The 18933-nt window shown below is 36.4% G+C and overlaps 3 protein-coding genes across 3 annotated transcripts; 1 reads left to right on the top strand and 2 right to left on the bottom strand.

Moving 5' to 3' along the window:
• The first annotated feature begins 3138 nt into the window (after window positions 1-3138).
• Window positions 3139-4297, top strand: LOC125499943. Its single transcript, XM_048650425.1, has 2 exons — window positions 3139-3377; window positions 3517-4297. Exon 2 carries the CDS (start codon window positions 3583-3585, stop codon window positions 3955-3957), a length of 375 nt encoding a protein of 124 aa, XP_048506382.1. The 5' UTR covers window positions 3139-3377; window positions 3517-3582; the 3' UTR covers window positions 3958-4297.
• A 318-nt stretch (window positions 4298-4615) lies between these two features.
• LOC105689320 (venom acid phosphatase Acph-1-like) lies at window positions 4616-7271 on the bottom strand. The gene is made up of 6 exons (XM_012406236.3): window positions 6872-7271; window positions 6569-6679; window positions 6228-6493; window positions 5524-5807; window positions 5192-5400; window positions 4616-5103 (listed from the first exon to the last, which is right to left on the bottom strand). The coding sequence occupies exons 1-6, from the start codon at window positions 6980-6982 to the stop codon at window positions 4966-4968; spliced, it is 1119 nt and encodes a 372-aa protein (XP_012261659.2). The 5' UTR covers window positions 6983-7271; the 3' UTR covers window positions 4616-4965.
• Window positions 7272-10005: 2734 nt separating this feature from the next.
• On the bottom strand, window positions 10006-12836 carry LOC105689311 (venom acid phosphatase Acph-1-like). Its single transcript, XM_012406226.3, has 6 exons — window positions 12212-12836; window positions 11884-11994; window positions 11536-11801; window positions 11135-11418; window positions 10810-11018; window positions 10006-10570 (listed from the first exon to the last, which is right to left on the bottom strand). Exons 1-6 carry the CDS (start codon window positions 12317-12319, stop codon window positions 10433-10435), a joined length of 1116 nt encoding a protein of 371 aa, XP_012261649.2. The 5' UTR covers window positions 12320-12836; the 3' UTR covers window positions 10006-10432.
• Window positions 12837-18933: the final 6097 nt, after the last annotated feature.

Here is an 18933-nt window from a genome sequence, read left to right as displayed (position 1 = left end):
CCAACTTTCAACTCAATTCTTCGAATGAAAATTTTCTGCTTTTATACCAAGCCACAATCGGTGAAGTGTAAAAAAACAGTCGCTTCTTCATTGATGTGGAATAGATCCTCTTCAAAATTCGGCATTATGATATAAATCGTTCATTGCATAACGTGCAAACAAAAGGCGCTTTCGATATCGCCTAGGTATTCACAAATGTGAAATATTTAATCAACGTCAATATCATCCAGGCTCACACGCGTTTATTAGCGTCACCGCAAAATCTTCCGTAGTCAAAATATTGTGCTGTCATTTTTTGACATTCTGATTTCTGTTCAGGAGTTCGCCATACAGCACAATCATGAATTGAGGTCTCTTATACATTCTTTCAGGGGTTGATCCATGGATGACTATTTTGGTTGTGCACAACTAGATGATCATGTGCAACCTATTCATTCAATATCATCAACGGATGGAAAATGCGAAAGATATCTTTTGATCCCGAGGTTTCCGAGTATGATGATTAGCTATCATTTGCGCATGCAGCTACCCTCTACCTTCAACCCCTCACAAGTCCTGTGCCTCGTGCCGATTTTTTTTCTCATTGCAATTACTCAGGTGTTCCAATAACCTGAGTGCACGCGATACATTTGAATGCGAATTAATTCTAGTTTGGCAAACGGTGAATATTTACCCAACAGCTATAAATCTTTCATGATCGATGTATAAACACAATATCTTTTTTATTACTACGTCATTTGTTAACCCAACCTAAACCGCATAGGCCCAATGCTTCTTAATTAAAATAAGCTGCCTATAAAAATGTCAATATTTGCGTTCAAATCGGCGGTTAAAATATCAAAGCCAAAGTGTAAAAACACATTTTGTCTTTTTCAACTGTATTGCTACTTCAGACTCCGTATTCAATAGCGTCTTTCGTGCCAAAGATCCTGTACACCATTGCATACTCTTTTCGCATTCACAAGACCGGTTGTAGAACCAAAACAGCTACTATCGTTTCAAATTTGTTTGTTTGCTTTCAAACGAATAGTAACACGTCGAAGTGTCGCAGATTTAAAGTCACGAAGATCCATTGGACAGAACCTCATCCAAATTTCCCCCTAAAAGTAAACCATATAGAGTCCTATCTCCATGTCCGTAATTCAATCATCTGAAAAATGATGGTCTTAGGAAAGCTAGCTTGCGCCTACGAAAAACAAATGTGAAATAGTGGACGATATCACCATATATTTGTTTTTCTGTAAATAATTTTAATCTCTATTCAAAAAATCTTGTGCAACCAAAGTCCATCTAGATTAGTTAAAAAAAAAAGTTAAAAAGATTAGATCTAGAAAAAGTCTAGGTTTGTGGAAAAAAAATAATGAAGAATAAGAATAAATTTTAGTACTTTCTTGAGGATCTCTTTACTTTTCAAATTCAATCGGTTTATACGAAATGTAAAAGAACAGACACCGTTTTGTCGATGTGGGATAACGTCTTATCAGACATTCGATGGATTCGAACGGGCAAATAATTAATTTAAGCATGTTAAGATTGAACATGTTTGATCGACGTAAATATCTGATGTCAACTCTCCAACTGTCTAGAAATGGTATCTTGAAAATTTCCGTAACGTTCAGGAAGTATGAGATATCGATACCTTGAAGTTTTCGTAGAATTTTATTTTGTCCCCAGATTACTTCCAAAATCCATATATTTTTCACAATAAATTTTTTTCATTGGTACAAGTATAAAATTACTAAAAAAGGCAAATAAACAGGAAGCTATTTCCTATCGTTGCAGGACTCAGCTGGTTTAATAGTATATTCTTAATAGTATATGTAACCGTTGTACCTCACCAACTTTTCCGTCAACTTAGTATCTATCTATTTATACAGTTGCCGATAATTGATTTTACCCAGTGGAAAATGCTCACTGAATAGCAGTGAATTTCTCGTAATCCATGATGCGATCTTACAATAATCATACCTCTACTATGCAAATCTGTATTCGTCGAGCCTTACTCAAACTTCTACGCGATGAATAAAAATTCTCTGAATAAAAAAATTTTCACAACGCAAAATGAATATTGTTAGCAAAACCAGGCTGTCCATATAAAGTAGCTGCTGTTAGAGAAATTATTAACAGAATATTCCAGACTTCTTGTATTTTTCCCCCATTTTTCGTTCACAAAAAACATGCAAATCGAATGAATTCATCACTAGACAGGGTTTGATCGAAAAAAAAAAACGAAAGAAACAGCTTCGACTAAAAATGCTGCGATCAAACTTCTGTTCATGATTGCTCTATTCCGGCTGCAGAATCAATTTAATCTATTTATAAAACATTAAAATGGTTTTGCTATAATTACCGAGGGGCCAATGTAAAAACGAGCAGTAGTATACGGCACGGTGTTTTCTGTACTTCTACCACTTGAACGATTTTTCGCATGAGTTGTAAGTACAGCTGGTACAATTACATATCAGCGATATGTGTACAATTTTTCGGTTGTCGAAAAGTTTTTGGTAGTTGCGTAATATTGGCGATAAGGCGGAAAAATCACAGGTCCACATTACGGTAATCTTACGTCGCAATACGTTTCTTAGATTTATTCAGGACGATAGGAAATTTAAATAATAATCAATTGCGATAATTATATCAACGTTTTTTTACACTTTGAGTGGATTCATCATATTTTAAGGATGAAAAATCTGGCCAGTTATCAATATCTGATTCACAAAACGTGTAAATAAATCGGAAGCCTGAAGACTTATGCTTCGAGGATTTTTTTTTCTTTCCCAATTTCGACAGCTTGCTGATAAAATTATTCGAGGATAAAATTTGAATAGTTTTATTTTGCAAAATCGAAACTTCAAGCGTAGATGACATTGCTAAAAAATTTTGCAGCTACATCGGAAGTTTTCGCGCTAACCATGAAATTTCGTAGCTCGTGGCATCGTACGTAATAATACGAAAGGCAAAGATGGGATTCCCCCTTCGAAACTATCGTATCTGGAATATCTGTGAACACTTTTTACTGTTTCAGACCATCCACGAATAGGATCAACGCTGTTAAAATTAATTGATAGTTGGACGGTTAAAGAAACTGTAAAAAAAAATTTCATGGATATGTGGCCGCCACGTGCGTTACTGATAACAATTGCCCATTTTATAACTAAATATTTTTCCTTTTTATGTTTCATATTTATCACTTCCTTACTCATAAACTCACTTCCTGATAATGTAGTTGAAGACCAAACTACAGCAAACGCGGTAGTGATAATCTTTTCCGATTCAAACTGCAGCCGTAAGTTATTCGCCGTGTTAATTCGATAAACTTATATCGGACACCATGTTCGAAGAATCTGAAAACGTGACGCTTGGATATCTGTGAGTAGGTAATAAATTCATTATTCGCACCTCTTGTGGGCGATGAATTGTTCTGCTACTGAGATACATTTTAGAAAAAATCTATTTCACGCCAACAAAAACCCTGTTGTTTATTGCCTTCCTTTTATTACGTCTTGATGGTCGCAGAGTAATATAAAAGCAGCCGAGCTTCTCCCAGAGAATTAAGTTCCAAGTTCCCTACAAAGTTTCACCATGTTGCGGTTCGTTGTGCTATTCTCACTCTTGGCTGTCAGTCAGCAATCTCCTTTACTGGGGAATCTTCTCAATCTCAATCTAGACGCCTTACTCAACCTCGATCTCAGTCCTGTATTGGCCCTTCTTGGAAAAATAAACCTGGACGTGGACCTATTGTCAAGCGTAACAAACCCCGCGGACCTTCTCAAACGATTAGAACAAATCAATTCTCAGGCAGATGCAGCCCTCGAAAATTGTTTAGCCAACTTGTATGACGTCCAGTTGCTGGGCGACCCATCTGCATTAACTGCTGCCTTGAATGATTACTTGGATTTGAACAAAAATGTTGCAGAAGTTAAGAAACTGTATCAGTCACTTAGTACAGCGAACTAGGGAACCAACCAGCCAACTGATCACTCAACGCCCAAGGCTGTCGGTAAATTGACGTTTTCGCCGATATCGAGTCGGCATTACACGTCAACTCCATTACAGCTATTGTGAAAAGCTTTGAAATTTATTTAACGAATTTACATCTGCCTTCATCAGAGATGTTGCCTAAATACTTACGACCAATTGGAGGATTTATTATTGATTTTACTATTCTATCGGAAAATATGAAAGGAATGCCTCGACCTGGAAAAACTCTTATGTAACGATTCTAAAAACTTATGTTACTTATATTTGTAAAATACGTTCACTTAACTGGTAATAAGTAAAATGTGTATGATCATAATATGATGTTGACAATTAATCTGAGAACTCGTCATCTTCCTCATAATCTGTTCCTGGTGAAGTCAATGTTGAAAAGTATTGGCCCAACGTGATTTCCTAAATCCTGTCAGATCTAGATCATAAATTGCAGATTCAGAATCTTGTTATGGACGATCAGTTGCAAACTTCGTTTGTAGCTAGGGTAACTTTTTAAATCCACAAACAAAATGTGATAAACCAAATCCAGCGTAAAAAATCGTCCGCCAAAATTTTTGGCTGATGTACGAAAGTACGTATCGTGAATCATAAAGAATGGATCGAAGAGTGATGGGTAAATCAATTTTTTGATACCGTTGATTATCTTTAATTTGCCAAAACATGCCATAACACTAATTTTAATAACTCCATCGAACGATCGATAGATTCTGCGATAAAAAATGGCTCAAAACGAATTTCCAACAGACGAATATGGGAAATGATTTTGGTAACGATATTATATCACATTAATACCATATTGATTGGTTGATTACAGGGAGGTATTCGGTAATTATATTTTGCTTATTTTGTACGTCCCAAAAATTCGGAAAACGGAATGACCATTTTCTTTGCGTTCGAAAATTTCCCAGAATTTAGGCTTGATGCTGTGAATGAATTGGCTCACAATAATCATGTATGTAGGCAAAATTTTAATTATTCGCACGTGAGGTCGTCATTGGTGGCAATGAATTTCTTTCTCCGGATAATCAATTCGTCTAGAGGGCATAACTTGGCACACCCTGGTATTTGTAGTTCGGTAAACTTTGCGGGAATTCCAAGATAGTAAATCACCTGGAAAAAAATCAGTTCGAATTACGATAGGTGAGAGAATGTCGAATTGCAATTTTCAAAGTTGATCAATTTTTGCGTTAAAATCAACCTTGACGAAATATTGTTCGTTCTTTTCCAATAGTTCAATGATGATGGAGCTTGAAAATTGAGGTGTGTGGCGTTGCCAGAGACCAAGAACACCCAGGATATCGACGATGTTTACATCATGGCCACTGTAAAGATAGAGTTTTCTGGCTTTATCTAGAGTCCCGTTTCGATACTTGAGAAAGTCGTCGATGATCTTGCGCAGCAACGCCCCTAGAAGCAGGAATTTGATCATTTTCAATAGCTGCGGTTCTGTTCCGGATTCAATTTGTGTTACATGTATAATATATGCAGTGTTTAACGGAACATGAAAAAAAAAAAAAATTATCAGATAACCTCCGTGCAATCTCCTTAGTTCATCATTGCCGTTCCGTACTTGGAAAAAACTACTTGTAGCATCCATCAGCCGATGGCTTAAATAATTCGTGTCAATCCATTCTGGAAACTTCGATCCCTGAGCGTATCGCATGGCAATAGTATTGGCGACTAGAGATAACTGAGCAATATCTGTAAAAACCTTGCCAGTCATTCTTTTAATATAGGCCACCAGATCGCTGAGCTCGGTTAAGAGTTTATCATATTCGGTGCTGTTCCTAAAACGATTGTATGCAGCGATAGTTCTGAAAAAAGAAGAAGCCAAAACATGGAGAATCAAGTCTGTACCTATAGAACGATTTATGGAGTCTATTGGACGCTAGACAAAATGCAAAAGGATGAAAATTAGATACTATTTGCCCAAGATTGGATCACCGTCTGTGTGAAAAAAAAAAGTATTGGGTTTCATAGAAATGTATATTGGTAGATTCAAGGTTGATTAAAATTTTAAATACAGTAAATTGTGTGAACAAATATCAAACACAACAGAAATAGCTGCATGCGTTCCCGGTGGGCTTGGTTTTGCTGGACCCTGTTGTAGACAATGATCGGATATCGAAGGTGCGCCGTCATAATGTTGACGACGCGATCAGTGTCAACGGTTTTCTAGTCTACAAATGAAATTTCGTTTCATGAAAATCGACTGTAGCATTCGCTTTACTAACTTCCGACATATATGGGGCTGCATAAGCACGTCATTATTGGCACGATTGTATTTGGTGGAAAATGGCTGCCAGTCCACCCCGTCTTTCCATTGCTGACTCGGTACCGGAGGAAAAATACCATTTAAAACCAATTGAAGTGACATCTTTGTCCGGTCTATACTTGTGCTGCGCGCTTCGACCAGCTCAGGGCTATAGATAGGGCCCAAGAATTTGTCGTATTTTGATCTTATCGTACGTCCAAGGTTGAATTCTCGCAGTTTTCCACGCTGTGAAACCATTACAGTTAGTTCATTAAAGTGGTCGGTTTGGATTTTGGAGTGGTCAATTTTTCAGAGTCGAACATTTGTCAGCCCCCCTGGACCAATTGGGAAGAAATCATATTCCTCCACCAAATCTTGTGAATCTCCCAATTCCGGGATTTCCTCAGGAGTCCGATCGCCATGCCTGAAAAGCTGCGCCATGAAATAAGAAGAAAAAAAATTATACCTGACACGTCAATCACTCGGAATTATCAAATAACTGATCGATAATCATTGGTTTTTTGACTAGCGAGAATATTACAAATTAAAGATTTTATGATGTCATGAAGAGGTCCGGAAAATTTTCCGTGAAATACCAAAAATACTTGGTCCTCGAATACTTACGATAACGAGTAATTTTAATCGTGCCGTATCTCCAACTTCATCGCCAAATACGACTACTTTGTTCGTCACCGTCACGAGAGGAATTAACAACAAAATGATTCTCATGATCATTATTACTGTTACACTATTCACGAATCAGATTTTTGATAATTAGCATGAAAATTCAATCACAGATAATAAGTTCTCTTTTGACGTATCGATGAATGATATTTTCGAGTTTCAAATGAAAAAAATGCAATACCAGTATACTGAGTTAAGCTGGTTTAAATGACTGACAATGAAATATAATCAGTGAACGAATTCACAGATCTGCCCGAATACAGTCGTGTAGAATAAAACTTCTATTTCATTGACCACAATTTGGGATCTCCCACGTTTTATGCACAAAAATGATCATGTATACCATCAGTCGTGCGATGAGTGATACTCTGCAAATGAACATTGGTCATAATATATTTTTTAACCGACAAGGTCACGCTAACAAAAGTTTGCGGAAACATTTCAGTGTCGATAGTCTTCACGCAACCGCAAATTAAATTTTTATCACTACTAATTTCCGCAACAAAATCGAAGAATTTGCGATATCGAGGCGCCCCAGTAGCAAAATCGTATTATCATGTATGGTTTGCATTTTTTTTCTTTTACACTTTTGTCATGTTTCAATTTTTCAAACCGTGTTTCGTTTCCCATAACTATTTGTCATCGCAACGTATTGATACTTCTATCGCAATTATTCAAATCGAATAATTTCACGAGCTTGAACTGACTGGTATTGGAAAGAAAGATGTCACACAGCGTGAAGAAGTAAAATGTAAAAAATGAAACTACGATAATTCTAAACGAGCTAAATAGTAATTAACAAATTTGATACAAAAGCGATTGATATTAAAAAAATGGCACAGATGATTGCACAGAGTACAATGTTAGGAACTTAAATATTCTTTACGTGCCCAGGACATTTCATGGAAAATCTGTCAGCGACCAGAAACGGATGAATTACCTGAGTTCAAGGACCCTACCATATTTCAAATGTGCGGTTTCGGATAACCCTCTTTGGAACATGTCGGGACGCGGTAGCCACTCTTATTCTGAACGGAAGTAAGTGGTACGGATCAGCTGCCGGTCTACCCTATTCTTTCAGTGGTGATTCGGTGACAGAGAAAACATACGGTTCAAAACTTATTGAAACGACATTTTTGTCCGATCATGATCCGAGCTGTAACCTTGGCACACCTCGTATTAGTAGATGGACCCACATCTGTGGTAATTTTTTGGTTGTGAACTATAGTCTTTGCTAGTTTTTCATACGATTTCGAAGGATTTTGGGTGTGAAAACACCAAAGACCATGGTCTTCGCTGATTTTTCGAACGATTCTTAACGATTTCAGGGTAAGAAAAACTAGTCTTTGCTCATTTTTCGGGTGATTTCTCATGGTTTCAGGGTGGGAAAATCTCGAAGATTGTAGTCTTCAGTAATTTTTCGGGTGATTCCGGAGGATTTCGGGGTCTTTGCTTATTCTTCGGGTAACTCCGGAGGATTTCGGAGTCTTTGCTAATTTTTCGGGTGACTCCGGAAGATTTCGGGGTCTTTTCTTATTCTTCGGGTAACTCCGAAGGATTTCGGAGTCTTTGCTAATTTTTCGGGTGACTCCGGAAGATTTCGGGGTCTTTGCTTATTCTTCGGGTAACTCCGGAGGATTTCGGAGTCTTTGCTAATTTTTCGGGTGACTCCGGAAGATTTCGGGGTCTTTTCTTATTCTTCGGGTAACTCCGGAGGATTTCGGAGTCTTTGCTAATTTTTCGGGTGACTCCGGAAGATTTCGGGGTCTTTGCTTATTCTTCGGGTAACTCCGGAGGATTTCGGAGTCTTTGCTAATTTTTCGGGTGACTCCGGAAGATTTCGGGGTCTTTGCTTATTCTTCGAGTGATTCCGGAGGATTCCGGGATCTTTGCTTATTCTTCGGGTGACTCCGGAGGATTTCGGGGTCTTTGCTTATTCTTCGAGTGATTCCGGAGGATTCCGGGATCTTTGCTTATTCTTCGGGTAACTCCGCAGGATTTCGGGGTCTTTACTAATTTTTCGAGTGACTCCGGAGGATTTCGGGGTCTTTGCTTATTCTTCGGGTAACTCCGCAGGATTTCGGGGTGGGAAAACCCCAAAGATTTTCGTCTTCGGTAATTCTTCGGGTGATTCCGGTGTATTTCGGGGTGAGGGAATACCAAAGACTATGTCTTTGTTGGGTCTTGATACGATTTGGAAGGATTCTGGGGTTCGACAATGCCAATACTTTAGTCTTTGCATATTTCTCGGGTTTCTATTCTAACATAAATTGGTGATCAATTGATGCGACCGGTGACTAAGCGATACCTACTTTTTCCGATTCAAGCTTGCTTATTTCCGTTAAATCCCCCGGACCGACTGGGAAGGATTCATAATCCAGACATGGATCGTCGGAATAAGATTCGACGGTTTGCTGATCGAAAATCATGCCTAAAAAACTGAAATAAAAACAAAAAAGCACCGAGTAGAGCATAGTTTGGTCGAACCACTGATCACAACACCGATTCAATTGCTCATCTACGTTGAAATTTTTCCTGCTTAGCGATAAGATTGTGCTCATCATCAAAAAGTTCAGCTCGTTACAGCTCCCAGTTACAACGGTGACTAGTTTTACACGCACCACATCTTCGGTCGTATGTTCAAATACTCTATCGTTCAACATTATCCAGAAAATGAAGTAGACTAAAGAATCTTTCATGATCTCCAACTGTCTAACCGATACACGATAAGATGTTTCGATTGGCATTAGGTGTGATTAAATACTCAATCGTTCATGATACTACTGGATGATGTACGAGCTCAGCATAAAAATTTAGTCACAGTCGATAAGCTTCCTTTTGATCCATCAATTGATAATATTTTTCCAATTCCGAAGTGAGAAAGGAAAAATTCTCTACACACTGGTATACTTATTGTCAGATCAGTTGGTTTAAATAACTAACGTTGCAATATGATTATCGGCCGAATTCGCAGATCTGCTGAAATAGCCGTGTGGAATAAAAATACCGGTCATATCATATTGTTTCGGTATCGATAGGACTTCGGTCGATTAAAAATGTAAGAATCCATGATATCGAGTGGCCCTAATAGCGGAATAGTTTCCTTGTACGTAGTTTTTATTCATTTTCTTTTTTTTTTGTTGTTTTTACACTTTCTCGATTTAAACATTAGTGGACGGTAATAACTCTAGAGAATCATGTTTCGCTACCCATAATCAATTATAAACACTAAGTATTGATACTGTAATATTATTCATGAAACCGAATGGGATCACAGACTTGTACCTGTTTCTTAAGTATTCTAAGAAAATGAGGAAATCATCTACCGTGAACGACTCAAATCTAAAAAATACTGATATTACAACGGTTTTGAGAGAGTCAAATGGTGATTGACAATATCGATACAACTATGCGACTGAACTACACGTGCCTCGGAGAGGTTCACGTACCGTCACAAGCGAATGGTTCAGCACCTATTAAGCATAATAAGAAATCAAGATGCTATACACATTCCAAATCGTCATCGGTTGCAATGACGTTCTTCATGAGGAACAAGAACTTATCCATCGGGCATAGCTTGTCACACTGCGGAATGCGCACTTCTATGAACTTTGGTGGAATTCCGAGATACCGAACCACCTAGAAGAATGAATGAAAGCACAGTGGCAAAAAAACCTGAAATAAATGTTGAGGGGAGCTATTATAGCAAGCATATTTCAATGGAAATGAAGTCTGAGCGGGTGTCATGATGTGCAAAAAGTTCGTCCAGAACTTAATACAAAACGCACGAATGATTGGCCGATATTCGGAACTAGGATCATCCAAGCCATCGAAAATCTTTCTGGATTGACAATTCTGCTAGATACATATAGACTTACCTTGATAAAATATTCGTCATTATACTCTAATAGTTCCATGATGACGGCACTAGAGTATTGTGGCATATGGGGTTTCCAGATTCCAAGAGTACCCAGGAGAGCAGCGATGTTTACATCATGGGCACTGTAAGCGTATAATTTCCTGCCTTGCTCTAGAGTCCCATTTCTATAACTCTTGAAATCATCGGTAATTTTCCGCAGCAACATTCCTATACAGGAGGAAGTTCAGTTCTGAATTGAATATCCAATGCATCTCGAATACACATATATTGTGGTGTTCAAAAACAAAAACAACAAGTTTCTAAATGACAATGGTTTTTCTTACCCCCAGACAATCTCCTCAGTTCATCATTGCGTGTCTGTATATCAAAATAGAAGGTAGCGGCATCCAATAATCGGCCATTTGGAAAAATTCCTTTGGTCCATTCTGGAAGCTTCCTTCCCGAAGCAGCTTCTTGACTAAGATAGATGTACAACAAAGCCATATCAAGAATAGTTTTATACTCCTTGCCGGTGGCTTTCTCAAGACATTTCGACAAATCTTCCAGCTCGCTCAAGCGTTCACGATATTCCGTACTATTCACGTACGTATTTTTCGCAGCCATCGATCTGGAGGAACAAAAAACCGCTGGTTAAGAAATTGATGACGCAATCGCTACGAAAGTCTTACACTTTGCAAATGAATCTTTGCATAGTAGAATTCAATCGCAACATTCCCTGACTAACTTAGGACACAAATCGGGACGCAAAACCCAGTCTTCCTCCGCACGAAAGTATTCTGTAGGAATCGGCTGCCAGTCCACCCCTTTCTTCCATTGTTGAATTGGTGCCGGAGGAAATAAACCGTTCAAAACCAATTGGAGAGACATTTTGGTTCGGTCATAATCAGTACTGCGAGCTTTGAGTATCGCGGGGTAATAGATGTCGCCCAGAAATTCATCGTATCTTGATTTTAGTGCTCGTCCGAGATTATACTCTCGCAGTTTTCCCTCCTGAGACAGAATGAGATTATCACTTCGAGTGGCCAGTTGAGACTCGTAAGCTCTAAATTTTCGAAAAATTCAACCAGCTTACATTCAACAGATTTCCCGGACCCGCTGGAAACCAATTATTTTTCGGGCTCAAACTCGTTCGAAAATATTCGCCTATGCTTGGGTCGGGAGTGCGATCCCCGTGCCTGAATAACTGGGCCATGAAACAAAAAAATAAATAACAAACTTGTCGAATCATCTGAATTACATTATTAAGTAAGCTGATTCTAAGCGTTGTATTTCTATCCTGTGTCGAATGTGCGAGTTGCAGATTTATTTACCGATGTGCAATGTGCTAACGACAAATAATGTCGTTCAACTCGTGGTGTGTATTATCAAAATATACCCGTTGTCAGTAATCATGTACTTACGACCGCTAGTAATTTCAATTGTGCCTGATCTTCAACCGATGCGTCTCCAAACATGACTACTCCGTTAATCACCATCCACAAACAAATTGCTACTAAAAAGTTTCTCATGATTGCTGGCTATTATAGTTCGCTATCCACGTTTATCCATCCAATGCTCCGCTTGTTACAAACGATGGTAAATCGCACAATGATTCACTGTACTATTATATCGTATGAAGTCACCATTAGAATTCGTTTTGAATTTATATACTCTTGTCACGTTTAAAACAATACGGTAATCTACACTGACTATATTAGCTTAAAAAATATACGCAAGAGTAGATCCGCATTAGTATTCTGAGTTCACCTAGTTTAAATAAATAATAATGGACGTGGTTATTTACTTAATAGATCCGCTTAAATATTTGCGTATATATACAAAAACACGTTGCGTTCAATCGAACACTAATTATATGCCAGAATACTATCAACTATGCCACCAGCTGTTGGACAAAATTAAATGAAAATTGGTGACAAGGTCATACCGAAAGAATTCGCGAATATATTTGACCGTCAATATTTTTCATGCAGCAGTAAATTCTTAGTCCTGCCAAGTAACGAATTCGAGGAATTCACGATATCAAGTGACTCCAACCTCAGCAATTTCGTCATATTATAACTTGCGTTCATTTTTTATGTGGCCATTAAGTTTTTACGTTGTGAACCTATAAGCTCTGGAAATGCGCGTGTGATTGCGAAAATAGATCTGCTGAGCAAACGAGCACCTGAATGCGTGTCATCGGTCGAGATATACGCCGAATTAGCATAACAGCAGTTCTGCCGTTCACTTTTAACGAGAACGTGCAGGCGTAAGAGAATTTATGAAACGTAGAAGGAACAATGTTGATCTTGAGCAGAACCTCACACCGTATACAGGGCCGAGCCCTGATTGCTCAAGGTCTCGAATAGGCGCAACTGCTTACGTATTAGACTTATTTATTCATCTGATCTTGATAAATACCATATCACATTACTGCTCGCGACTACGAGTGGGGGAGTTTTCCTACCATATATACGGAACAAGTTCGAGTATCTCTGTTTCGAGGAATCAGCGAAACGATATTCGCTTTTTCGCTATTTCAACTCCAATTGCACGAAAATGAATTAATCGTATGACGTTAACTATGGTGGATTATTGCCACAAAATGTTGTTATTACAATCACACATATTCAGACCGAATTATGCTAGATACTTAGCCATCGTGCCTAAAAGCTGAAATACAAGTAAATAAGAACGAGCAAAGCATTATTGTATGATCGAACGGTTGGTTTCAACACCGCATCAAGTGCTTGTCTGTACGCTTGAATTTTTTCTGCTCGGCGATAAGATGTGGAAACGGTAAGACTCCTGTCGGAATCTTCTGAAAATCATCAATGAATCGGGCTCACCACCGCTTTCACTTACGACAATGACAAGTTTTGCCTGCGCCACATCTTCGGTCGTAAGTCCGAATGCCCTATTATTCAGACTAATCGTAAAACAGTCAAACGGCGAAATAGGGCGAGTTGATTTCCTTCTGTATCGAAGTAGAGTGCACAGAATCAATTCATTCGGATTGGCGTTTAGAGACACTTGATCGATATCACGTTAATCCGAATGAATCGAAATTCGTACAAATGATGGTCATCACGCAGGACTTAGAAGCGTATTATACCTTTTTCTTGGTAGAAATATTCGGCGTAGCATTTTCTGCCAGTCCGCACTTGCTGAAGTGACACCCCTTCCTTCCATTGATGAATTGATGCAGGCGGGAATAGACTACCGATCAAAACCAATTGGATTGATATTTTTAAATCGCTGGAGAAATAAAATTATACTGGTTTGACCACAGAGACAAAGACTTTTCAAAATTATAGTAAATGATTGAGATATGACTTGCTCTGTCTACGCACTTAATCGCTTTATTTCTTGTAAATTTCACACCACTTATATTTTAATGCATCGTGTTTATCTCATTCTCGTAACCACTGCATCGTACTATTATTATACTAATTAATATTTTCCGTTAGAATAATTGAATACAAACATGTTCAATGTATACTTATAGTATAACATAAAAGGTGATTGCAACATATACACAAACTTTAGGGGGTGGGGGTCATATCCATATCAATAATTAATCGGGCGCAATATTAACTGTCAATAATTTTCTCGATTTAAATAAATGTAGTGATACAATCCTAGTTGTTTTTATTATTATTATTATCATTATTCCAACTATTAATAGAGGATATCTAAATTAATGTGAACGTCCAAGTACACCGATTCAATTCCCGTCATGTTCCAATCCAATCAACAATTATTTATTATATACACATACTGCTTATTAGATGCGCGGAAAGATATTTTATCTAATTCAATCAAATATTTACAAAATCATTTATCTGATCTTATACTTAAATTAAAAACGTAAAACAGCCGGAGAATTAAGAGAAAAAAATTACTCTTACAGAAAAATCAAAATCATATAATAATAGCTCATACTTCAATTTATCTTTATTTTTGATAAAATAAGAATTGTCTTTTTTTCGTCCTTTGCATATCATTCTCATAGTTATTTGTTATCCTTATTCGCAATCTAGCACTATATCATATATTTCGATAATTTTTATGCCCTTGCACAGTCGTCGTTCCCATCGTAGAACTTTAGGATCATTCAAGAATAATTTGGATTTCTTGGCTAGTCGCTACATATCTACGTATAATTTTTTTTTTTTTTTTATAGTTATTTGTTTCATTGATTTCTGATGAAATCTTCAATCCACATACAGATTATACATGTACATAATATATCTATATGTGTATGGTTAATGTATCTATAGTATCTATATGAGTATTCGAATTCATCATTCACATAATAATTTATAACTTATTAAATTTATTATTTATCATCGATACAGTATACACTGATGACAGATATCAGCTAATTAGCATCATGCGGAGTAACAGGTATAATAATTCTAATTACAACGAGACTAAGGCTGTTATGTACCAAATGGATATTATTAATTGTGTTTCGAACATAATACATATTACTTATATTGTTACACTCGCCCTTCAGCCGATAACTTGTTTTTCTTTCATATCTCCTTAAAATGAGCTTCGCGCTGTCATGGTCTCTGAATCATTTACTGTAGGAACCTACTTTAATATTGCCACTGAGGGCGAGCGATCCGTGGATTTATAATCAACGAAGTAGGACAGTTTCCATGGATGAGGATCCTGGAAAGTGGCCGTGATTTGATTCTATATAAATAGTCGAATTTTATGCGAAGAACCACCGATCAGTGGGGTAGTATAGTCGTCATTGGAGAATCTCGCTTCAGATTTTAAACATGCGATTTCCTTTTATCGCAATGCATGTTTTTTTCTTCATACTTCTGGTTTTTTTCAACATCCAAAAATACAAAACAGGTATATTTTCGCACCTTCGACCATAAAATGCGAAACTCTCGAGTAGTTAGGAAAACTTTTTGAAAAAGTTTTCGAAATTTGCAGACAGACTATTATGTCAAATTTCAATTTGATGCTCGTATACCTATACGAACAGCTTTTCCAGTGGTCGTCAAATTGTATTATAAATTTTCATACATACTTTGCTTAAGTTCAATGATTGACTTCTTGTTTGCTAGCATTGAAAAATGTATATATGTATATGTATAGTTATTTTTTATCGTTAATCATTTTCATAATTATACAATTCATCGTATGTTTGTAAAAAATTTGAATGAGCCGGAAAAAATTGCATTAACTTATTGGTGTTACTTTTCATTACATGTCTCTTTAATTTTGAAATTTACGCATCGCCTATGCGTTTACGTAAAGCCTTAACTTCGCATACTTACGTATGTGTGAGTATATACATATTATACTAATGTGCAATCTCGTTGGAAATTTTTCTCCATCAGATTTCAAACAATCGTGTGTATTTATTATGAAGAAAACGTGTACGCTATAAAACATGTTCGTTCCACATTTCATGCCTTTACAGTTTTTTAACTCATTTATGTTGTTACGTGAATTTATATGTTTTTTTTTTATCACCATCGCCAGCGACAGTTAAAATCAGTAATAGCTGTAAACCAAGTATATATAACATTAGTTTACAGCAATAATTTTTTACGTGCAGTGCATCATAATTCAATATTTCTAATCGATTTGATCAGCATTCGTGGTCTCACGTCTCATAATAATTGTACTTTTCATATAGGTATGTACTTTTGTTAAGCATATATCTTCAGCTTGGAAGCGATTGCAGTCAATATACATATAAGTATAGTTATATACGTGGTTTAAATGTCCAATATTTCGTATCATGTTTATATTGATAGTCACCTCAAAACTCGACAATCAAAACATGATTTCAATAATCATTCAGCAGAATTTCAGAATATTATTTCGGGTTTGGTTGTTGAGGAAACATAAAATCATTACTATGCAAATAACATAAACCAAATATAGCAAGGAACGGGGTAGAATATCGTGGTCTTCTAGGCGATCGATTAAAAATGGACCCGCACTCATTTGATCAGCCGCAAAGATCGGATGTCGATAATTATTATCTCCAATGAGGTTTGTTACCAGTGAAATGAAATATCATTGCGTTTGAAAAGTCAATGTTGTTGAATTCGTTTTTCACTCATTACAGGCAGAATACTACCCAACGAAGCATCGGCTGATAACTCAATGTTGCAGATATATCACTTCGGAATCGAACAATTCCGTCAATCGGTATATCCCATCCACTGGCTAGTACTAAAAACGCTTACATATCTTGCTGAAAAAACTAAATCAAATACAGCCATAAAGGTGATACTATATGATAGTGAATTTCATCCAATAATAGAACTTCATATTCAAATTCCAAACTACAATGGATTGAAATCTCTGGGTCCCTCATATATGAATCAATAACATATATCCTCGTCTAACTTTCTGCACCTTCATTTCTTCAATATCAATGCCTAATAATATAATTCTCAAGTCACTCAGAATATAGCGCTGAACAGACCCGATGCCTGATTGCGGTCATTTCAAGTGGTCGGCAGTTCGCGAGAAACGGATAGCTGGTCCACGAGTACATGGAGAGATTACGAACAAATAAATTGTTATGAGGCTCCATATTTATCCATCAGTTATTTATAAGACAAGCCTCCTAAAGAGGACCCTAAATTTCATATTATTTGCGAACGGCGCTCTGTAATCAGTATAATAATAATAATAACAATTTTTATTATCATTAATATTATCATTCTTATTATTATTACTGCTGTTGTTATCATTATTATGAGTACTATTAATTTTTTTGTCATTTTAATTACATACTTTTTACACAGATTATAATTGTGATTGATGTTATAATTTTTCTTCAAGCATTTCAGGGTTTGAACATCAAACTATTGTGCATACGGTTATCATCCTTTTACCTAGTTATCCTATGGCTCAAATCTAGTATATTAAATGTAACACAGATATTATTTATAATAGATTGCTGTTGTAATCATTATTTTATGTGCGAACTACACGATAATACCCAACTCATAATCTGTGGCGTGCAAAGAACGTAAAAATACATGATAAACAATTACTGCTTCGATAAAAAAAATAACTATAAATACGATAAATAAAGAAATTAAAACAACATTTTAACGAAAAGGTAGTAAATCAGCATACGCTTTCCATATACTAGATAAGACAAAGAAAAACCTAGGACCTAAATTGAAAAAAAATTGTGAGTTTTTTTTTAATCTAGTTATTTGTGGGCAAAATTATGTGTATATATATGTACGCGTAGTTGGATATATTCATGTGGGTACTAAAAAATTTCAGTGTAATCTCATTACTGTACAAATTCACGTTGATCATTATTTATATATATATATATTCGTGTTTATTTTGTATCTAATGAAGTGAGTAATTATTACAATGTATTATTTTTATTATTAATATTGTTACTGAAGTATTGATAGAATCAGGGAAGAATTAATAGAGTATTATCGTCCGAAAAATAGGCGGATAGGTAGCCATGAGTTAATTCATGATCCAAGTTTTCTTGAATCAAAGATAGAGAATCATTAAATTGTTGTATCCTATCACACGGGTTCAAAAGTCGTCACTAATTTCAATGAAATCTTTGCAAAAAAGTATTTTTAAAATTTTTCCCACTTAAGGTCAAAAAGGTACGATTCTCAAAATGTAGCCGAATCCTTTTTTGAGGCACGAATATGGACTGAACATTCCATTCTTTTTTTGCATGGACTTATCCAATTATAATTGTTTATCGATCAAATTAGTTCGCCATGCTTTCCGATTATTTGGCCAATGACACAACTCATTTTTATTTATGAAAATAGAAAAGTAATATTATTAAATTGTATGAACTATTGGTGTTCAGACTCACAAATATCGAAATGCTTAATTTACATTTTTCAAAGACGGAAAATTCATGAAGTCGAAGTCAGTCGGCGTGAAGTCCCTTTTTTTGTGGTTCACCGTGACCATGCTGTGCGATATAACAGATATACATATGTATGAGGCAATGTTCATTATCATAACAGTCAACTTTAATTCAGTCAATTATTGACACAGCTATCAAATTTTGAGAAAAAACGAAATTATGAAACACTCAATTGTCCTTATATCAAAACACCAGATCTGCCTACCTACCTATCTTCCGCCGGAA

Source organism: Athalia rosae, chromosome 2 (assembly GCF_917208135.1).
Source record: "Athalia rosae chromosome 2, iyAthRosa1.1, whole genome shotgun sequence".
NCBI classification, from domain to species: Eukaryota; Metazoa; Arthropoda; class Insecta; order Hymenoptera; family Athaliidae; genus Athalia; species Athalia rosae.
The sequence above is the reverse complement of the archived record's forward strand: the minus strand, read 5'-3'. Positions and strand labels throughout refer to the sequence as shown.